The 8989-nt window shown below is 53.0% G+C and overlaps 1 protein-coding gene across 1 annotated transcript; it reads left to right on the top strand.

The window, feature by feature from the left end:
* The first annotated feature begins 954 nt into the window (after positions 1-954).
* PRLH (prolactin releasing hormone) lies at positions 955-1557 on the top strand. The gene is made up of 2 exons (XM_032753508.1): positions 955-1054; positions 1394-1557. The coding sequence occupies exons 1-2, from the start codon at positions 955-957 to the stop codon at positions 1555-1557; spliced, it is 264 nt and encodes an 87-aa protein (XP_032609399.1).
* Positions 1558-8989: the final 7432 nt, after the last annotated feature.

Raw genomic sequence — 8989 nt, 5'->3', positions numbered from 1 at the left:
ATACACATCTACACATATCCACACACATCTACACACACTCACACACATCTACACACATACACACTACACACACATCTACACACACATCTACACACAAGCTACACACACACATCTACACATACACGCACACATCTACAGACACATCTACACACACACAAAGCTACACACATACACATACCCACACACATCTACACACAAGCTACACACACACATCTACACGCATACACTCATACACATCTACACATATCCACACACATCTACACACATACACGCACACATCTACAGACACATCTACACACACACAAAGCTACACACATACATACACGTACACACATACACATCTACACACATACACTCACACACATCTACACACATACACACACATCTACATACATACACTCACACACATCTACACACATACACACATCTACACGCATACACTCATACACATCTACACATATCCACACACATCTACACACATACACGCACACATCTACAGACACATCTACACACACACATCTACACATACACTCACACACACATCTACACACATACACGTCTACACACATACACACACCCACACACATCTCACACACACACCTACACACATACACACACATCTCACACACATATACACATGCATCTACACACACACACATCTACACACATACACACATCTACACATACACACACATCTACACACATACACTCACATGCACCCATGTGCACACGTCACACCCTCTTGTACACATACACACACACCTGTGCACTCACTCACATGCTCATGCACATACTTCTCTCTCACACACACAGTGCTCACTCTACCCAAGGTCCCGGCTCTCTGCACACGCACCCTGATGCCTGTGTAACGCTGCTCCTGCCCCTTCTCCCCCAGGCTGCATCCTCCACATTTGAATCTCCCCTCCAGCGGGGCCTCCTCGGAGGAGCCAAGGGATGAAGGTGCTGAGGGCCTGGCTCCTGTGCCTGCTGATGCTGGGCCTCGCCCTGCGGGGAGCTGCAAGTCATACCCATCGGCACTCCATGGAGATCCGCAGTGAGTGCCTGGGCCCCTGTCAGCCTCCCATACCCCACCCTGCCTCACGCCAGAACCTGGTGCAGCCTGGTCACTCGAGAACCTGGCAGGAACGGGGTGCGCGGGAGGAAAGGGAAGTCAGTCCTGTGCTTTTTTGAACTCCTGCTTCCCAAAGCCAGCCCACGCCCAGAAATGACCTCGCCAGAACCTCTGGGTGCCTGTTCCTCGGGCGGGTCCCAGCATGGCCTGGCGACTGGGCTGAGAGGCCCTGCCTGTGCACTCTGCCCTGCTGCCTCTGGGAGCACACAGCACACCCTGGGAACACGTGCCCACGGTCTGCTCCAGCTCTTTCCTTTCCAGCCCCTGACATCAATCCTGCCTGGTACGCCAGTCGCGGGATCAGGCCTGTGGGCCGCTTCGGTCGGAGGAGGGCAGCCCTGGGGGACGTCCCCAAGCCTGGCCTGCGACCCCGGCTGACCTGCTTCCCCCTGGAAGGCGGTGCTATGTCCTCCCAGGACGGGTGACAGCCAGCTTGTCAAGAAAATTACTCTGGAACCTCCCCCACCCTGCCCTCCCCTCTCCGTCGGGCTCCTTTCCCTTCAATCCTAATAAAAGCTCTGGTCTTGTTTAGTTGCACATTCACGACTGTGTGGTGGTGACTCTGAAGTTGTTCCCTCCTGGGACGTTAGACTAGAAAGAGCCTCAGAGCCCAGCAACTTCTTTGGAAGAAAAGGCTCTGTGACTTGGCAGAGGGCACCTGGCGCTGAGTTGGGGAGCTGGGACCACCCTTGGTCACCAACAGCCCACAGCCACCCCTACACCCAAGCTGCACTGAGTGGCTGCCTAGGCTGTCCACTGCAGAAGGCCAGGAGGTGCCACGCATCATACTCTGCAGGACACTGTCCCCATGGGAGGGTAGCATGGCCCCCAGCCCGAGCCCTGGGCAGGCCCTCAACCCCAGTCCTTTTTTGTTTAGACTTTATTTTTCAGAGCAGCTTTGGGTTCACAGCAAAATTGAGTAGAAGGTACAGAGAGTTCCCATCCACCCCTTCCCCCACATCCGCACAGCCTCCCCCAAGATCAACACCCCCACAGATGGTGCCTTTGTCCGAGTCGAGGAACCCACCCTGACACATCCCCATCCTCATCCCCAACCAATGTATATCAGAGCCCACTCTTCACGCTGTATGTCCTGCAGGTTTGCACAAATGTACAACAACATGATGTGGCATCATGCAGAGTCATTTAACTGTCCTAGAAGTCCTCTGGGCTCCACCTACTCATCCCCGCACCCCCGCAACCCCTACAACTGCTAGTCATCTTATCACAGTCTGTCTTGCCTCCCTCTTACTCAGGGAAGATGCATCATGGATTGTTTCTGACCCATGGCAGGGAGACTTGAACCTAGATTGCTGCCATGCCACGTGCGTCCCTTTCAAATCACACGGGGATGTCTCCACGTCCTGCCTCAGGTGTAGCTTAGGTTGGCATTGGGGGCACACTTGCACCAACTGGGAGACTGAGTTCATCCCTTGAATCACTGAGCCTCAGTTTCCACATCTGCATGCCACAGAACAGCAACACTTACCTCATTCCTGAGCTCGGTGGGCGTGGCACCTGCATGCCAGCCGGCACAGAGTGGGTGCTCTGTGAGTGCAAGCCCCTTCCCCAAGGCCCACCCCCCACCCAGCCATGTAACAGGCTTAACCAACTCCCTCCAACCCAGAGGTTGGCCTGGACTCTGCTGGACCCTGCCTGCAGATGCTGATCTCAGGAGCCCACCCTGACCACAGCCCTCTTGGCCATCCATGCTCAGAGGGGCCAGTGGCAAGGCCCAGAGCACCGACACAGGGCTGAGTTGGGGTGACTCCACCTCCCCAGCTACAGGGGAGCCCCTCCAGCCCTGAGCACCTCGCCAGGGTAGAGTGAGCCTGTGGGAACAGGAAGGGGGGCAAGGCCTGCTACCAGGCCAGCAGGGGCTGGGTCAGGCCTTAAAGAGGCCACAGCCCTCAAAAAGTTAAACATGGAGTTATCAAATGACCCAACAATTCACCCCAGGTGTAGACCCTGGAGAACTGAGGGCAGGTGCTCAGCACATCACAGCAGCGTTTACAGCGGCACCCTTCCCAGTAGCCAAAGGGTGGACACAATCTGAATGTCCATTGCCTTAGTCAGTTTGGGCTGCTCTAATAAGATAGCATAGGCACAGAGGCTTAGCCAGGAAACACTTATTCCTCACAGTTCTGGGGGCAGGAAGTCCAAGATCGAGGTGCTGGCTGATCCGACACCATCTTCCTGGTTGACAGACACCGTCTTCTCGTTGTATCCTCACATGGCAGAGAGCGGAAAGAGGAAGCAAGCTCTCTAGCCTCTTCTTATGAGGGCACTAATTTCATCCATGAGGGCTCTGCCTTCATGACCTAATCTCCTCCCAAAGACCCCGTCTCCTAATACCACCACAACGGGGGAGGATTTCAACATATAAATTTGCGGTGGAGGCGGGGACACAATTTCATAACACCTATCAACAGAAGAATAGAAAAACACAGTGTGATCTATCCATGCAATGGAGTATTACTCAGCCATGAAAAGGAATGGAGCACTGATACATGCCACAACACGGATGAACCTTGGAAGCATCATGCTAAGTTGAAAGCAGCCAGGCACAAGAATTCAAATGTTGTATGATTCTGTTTATATAAAAAGATTGTATGACATTGCATATTCTATGGAAGTAGTTCATGGCTGTCAGGGGATAGGGAAGAGGGGTGTGGGGAATGACTGCTTAATAGATATGGGGGTTCCCTTTTGGAGGTGATGAAATGTCTTAGAACTAGACCACGGCGGTGGCTGAAGAACAGAGTGAATGTACTAAAAGCATATTTTCAGCATCCTTCTCCCAAGAATAAGGCCAGTCTCCTACATAGCCATAAAATTATCACACCTGAACAAACTGTTGTAGAATTTCACAATATCATCTAGTTTTTAGTCTGTACTCAGAAATCCCCACATGTAGCAAGACAGTCTCCTTTTCCCCCCACCGGGCTCCAATCTAAAAAATCCCCACAAGTAGCAAGATGGTCTCCTTTTTCCCCCACCGGGCTCCAATCTAAAAAATCCCCACAAGTAGCAAGACGGTCTCCTTTTTCCCCCACCAGGCTCCAATCTAAAAAATCCCCACAAGTAGCAAGACGGTCTCCTTTTTCTCCCACCGGGCTCCAATCTAAAAAATCCCCACAAGTAGCAAGACGGTCTCCTTTTTCCCCCACCGGGCTCCAATCTAAAAAATCCCCACAAGTAGCAAGACAGTCTCCTTTTTCCCCCCACCGGGCTCCAATCTGCATTCACAGTCAGTTGTTTCTCTTTGATTTCCGACCAGTTAATTTTTTATGGTGTCCTGGTGTTGACTTTTTCAAGCACCCAGATGAGTTGTCTTGGAAAATGCTCCACCTGTGTGATTTATAATTTGTTCCACCACGGCGATGTACGTTCTTCCGTTCCCTGTACTTCCTGTCATCAGAGAGGTGCATCCAGGGTCTTGCCTGGATTCAGGTCATGCACCGTGGACCCAAACACTCTGTGTCCTTCCCACTGCATCACATCTGACCATGGGGTCCCGGGCTCCCTCTCTGACAGTGCTATTTGACCCTGTGGTAGAGACAGATCTCTTCATTGTAAGAGGTTTTTTTTCCTGTGTGATGAATGTGAAATCTGTGCTGGGGCCAGGGCCCCATGGCCGTATCCTGTTTCCCAGCCAGCTTGCAGCCTGAGATGTCAGTGTCCCCTGACTACTCCTGCCAGGCTCAGCCGCTGCACCACCAGTCAACCCCACACCATGGTGATTCTCTAATTCCTTCCACAGTCATGAGCTGGATTCTTCCAGAGAAAATATTTCTTTTTTTTCTTTTTTTTTCAGAACTTTATAATTTTTGACACTCAAATTGGACTAAATTTGGCCAGTGGGAGTCCTAAAAAGGGAATAAATTTTAAAAAAATTAAAGAGAATAGTTCCATGAGTCAGCCCCTCTGGGAAACGCAGATCCATCCAGAGGAATGGGATGGGAACATACTCAAGAGGAAACAAGACAGGCTGGGCACGGTGGCTCATGCCTGTGATCCCAGTACTTTGGGATGCCAAGATGGGCAGATCACCCGAGGTCAAGAGTTCAAGACCAGCCTGGTGAAGCCCCATCTCTACTAAATATGCAAAAATTAGCCAGGTGTGGTGGCAGGCGCCTATAGTCCCAGCTACTCAGGACTGAGGCAAGAGAATCACTTGAACCTAGGAGGCAGAGGCTGCAGTGAGCTGAGATCCCACCACTGCACTCCAGCCTAGGTGCCAAGAGCAAAACTCTGTCTCAAAACAAAGCAAAAAAAAAAAAACAGAGAGAGAAGAAAAGGTTAGCATCACAGGCTGGGACGGCAGGGGCTCCCAAGGCCACTCATCAACATTGCCATGCCTCCGGCCTCCACCACCACCCCCCACAGGCAAACAACAGCGCACGAGAAGACCCAGGTCCAAACTCAGGCTAAGCAGGGCTGGAGCTGCTTCCCCAGCAGCAGCCTGGACAGTGGGCGCACGGACCAGCTTCCCCCAGGGTCTGGGGCCAGTGGGGTCCTGGACCCATTTATCTTGAATCACCTGTGACACAAATGTCTCCGGCACTGCTGGGGCCTCTCCCCATGTGCCTGCAGAAATGGGGCCTTCCTGCCTGCTGCCCCACCCCAGCCCCGTTTCGGGACAGGAAGATAAGGTGGTGGGGCACTGACACAGGTGAGCCTTCCACATGCAGGTGTCCGGGCCGCGGGGGCTGTTTTCAGGGAAGCCTGCCTGTTCTTTAGGTCTCTGGGGAAAAAAACACGCTTTCCTCCCTTTGTTGGATACACATGTGTTGAGTGCCTGGTGTGTACCAGACAGTGTAGAGGACCCTGGGAATCCCACAGAAATCAGGGCAGACAGAGGCCCTGCTCTCACTGAGGTTCTCAGCCTCACCTATGCTCACCCAGAAGGATTTAGAAATCCCTGTGCAGTCTGATGGGATCAGAACCTCTGGGTGATATGCAGCTGTGGCGCTCCATTTGTTTTTGTTTTTTTTTTGAGATGGGGTCTCATTCTGTTGCCCAGGCTGGAATGCAGTGGCTTGATCATGGCTCACTGCAGCCTCAACCCCCAAGGCTTAAGCAATCCTCCCACCTCAGCCTCCAGGGTAGCCAGGACTACAAGTGCGCACCACCACACCCGGCTAATTTTTTGTTTTGCTTTTTGTAGAAACAGGGTCTCCCTTTGTTGCCCAGGCTGGTCACAAACTCCTGGCCTCAAGTGGTCCTCCCGCTTCAGCCTCCCAAAGTGCCAGGATTACAGGCATGAGCCACCGTGCCCTGCCTGGGTGTGGGGCTTTCTGAAGCTCCCCAGGTGACTCCAGCACAGGGTTGAGCCCCGCCTGCCTAGTGGTGAGGGAGGAGGGGAAAGGGGCAGTCACAGTCCCGGGAGATGGGGGACCCAGGGCTCTAGGACCACCACAGATCTGTCCACTCTTGGGGAGGCCATGAAATGATGCCTGAAGGAGTCAAAGGATACATTTTAATAATAAATGCTGGCATAGTCACAGTAGGTCGCCAAGACAGAGGGGGAAGCAGGCAGTCAGACATACAGGCATCCTACAAACTTCCCTCCTGTTCGTCCCCTTCTATGTCATCAAGCCGCTCCTCTGTAGCTCCTCTGAGAGCCTCCTGGTTCGCCCTTCAGCAGAGCAAGCACTCAGGACGCCAGGACTGTGGGGCTTGCCTTACACAATGCTGGAGCGCCATCTGGTGGCCACGGGCAACCTCAGCCTCCTGCCGCCCGCAAGCTGGGTCCCCACCCCGGCTCAGGGCCGGCTGCAGGGGCACAGGGCGCGAGGACACAGCCTAGCACTCTAGGGACTCACACTTCATGTTCTTCATCGGCAAGGGAATCATCGCCTGAAAAATGGTCCAACTTTACTCGCAGCCGGAAACTGCAGTGTGCATAGCAATAATACAGTGTCAGATTTCACCTGTGAAATTGTCTAAGAAACGAGGGCAGTACTCGTGAAAATCAAGGGAACAGGCCCTCTCGGAAGCTATTGTTTTCTTTGTTTATCCTCTAGCTTTTCTTGGCGATCATGACAGGGGTGTGTGAAATCTGCTCTGCATTTGTCTAGTAAAGATCACGTGAGGGGTTCATTTCAGGTCACACTAGCACCAGGAAAGCCAGACTCCAAGGAAGATCCAGGATGTTTCCTTGTCCCCAAGATTAGAAAGCTGGATCTGCCACAGGCCCAGTGGACCCAGGTGGCTCCTCCAGTTAGGAAAACGAATCCAGGGATCATGAGGGAGGAGCCATTAAGAAGCTGTGGTTGGGACACTGAGAAACCCAGGCTGGCAAGGAAGGGCTATGCCCACCCTAGGCCCACTGGATGAGGGGAGGGAGCAGTCACCAGAACCTGCAGGATGAAGAGGACTCTTGGCGGGGGGCAGTGGCTTCTGGCCAGGACACAGCCAGCCTCACCAGACAGGCCCTAGGCAATGGCTGGCCTCCGTGCCCCTCCCCCATCCCCTGCCAGGGCTTCCCATGGTCTGGGCCCCACTGAAGGTCAAGGCCTGGCATCTCTACGCAAAGCAAATGAGGGCAGAAGGAAGCCCGGAGGAGCCGGGGAAGCTCCAGGCACACAGACCTTTCCCCTTTTGCGTGATGAGAAGCTCAGCGTCCAACGGGAAGTACTCTGCTTTCTCCTTCCTTGATCCTTACAGCAGCCAATACAGTGATGCCACCTTTTCCAGGTGGATAACAATGTCTTATTGTTTAAAACTTACACCTGCTTATCATAGTCCCAGGGGCAAGGATGAAAACCAGTATCACCTTCCAAAAAGTGGCCACCTTTGAGATAACCACATCAGGTGTCCAGATAGAGACCCAACAGGAAAACATCACATGGGGTTTACCTCCCAAAACAGGGTCTGGGTTGCTGCAGTTTGGCTATTTGTCCCTTCCAAACCTCATGGAGAAATCTGACCCCCAGGGCCGGATGCAGTGGCTCATGCCTGTCATCCCTGCATTTTGGGAGGCGGAGGCGGGCAGATCACCCGAGGCCAGGAGTTGGAGACTAGCCTGGCCGACATGATGACACCCCATCTCTACTAAAAAACACAAAAATTAGATGGGTGTGGTGGCGCACGCCTGTAGTCCCAGCTACTCAGGAGGCTGAGGCAAGAGAATCGCTCGAACCTGGGAGGCAGAAATTGCAGTGAGCTCATGCCAGTGCACTCCAGACTGGATGACAGAGCAACGTTCCATCTCAAAAAAAAAAGAGAAGAAAAAAAGAAGAAATCTGACCCCCAGTGTGAGAGTTGGGGCCTAATGGGAGGTGTTGGGTCATGGGGGTAGGTCCCTCATCAATGGCTTGGTGCCAAGCTAGCAGTAATAAGGGGCTGTTACTCCATAGCTCCTGTAAGAGTTCCCCCAGAGCTGGTTGTTAAAAGGAGTGGGACCTCCCCCATCCCCTCTCCTACTTCCTCTCCCCGTGTGACCTCTGCACACCAGCTCTCACTGCCTTCTGCCATGAGTGGAAGCAGCCTGGGGCCTCACCAGAAACAGTTAGTGGCCCTGTGCATCTTGTGCAGCCTGCAGAACCGTGAGCCCAATAAACCTCTTTCTTCATAAATCACCCAGCCTCGGGTATCCCTTTACAGCAACACAAAAACAGACTCAGACACGGGTTTCTCTGTAAAGGGAGGCAGGCAGGATGAAGAAGTGTCGCCAGCTGGGAATGCATCCCATCCAGAGCTGGGCCAGGCCCACGTTAGTCACAGGCTGCCGTATGGGCCTGCTTCCTTATTTACTTAACAGGAGCCCTCCCAGAATCTATACAGAAATACCTACGACCATCCACCAGGCGCAGTGCCCTGCCTTGTCCTCAGAAACTTCCAAAAGCCAGA

Source organism: Hylobates moloch, unplaced genomic scaffold (genome assembly GCF_009828535.3).
Source record: "Hylobates moloch isolate HMO894 unplaced genomic scaffold, HMol_V3 SCAFFOLD_1, whole genome shotgun sequence".
Taxonomy (NCBI): Eukaryota; Metazoa; Chordata; class Mammalia; order Primates; family Hylobatidae; genus Hylobates; species Hylobates moloch.
Note: the sequence above shows the minus strand (reverse complement) of the source record. Positions and strands in the feature narration are given on the sequence as shown.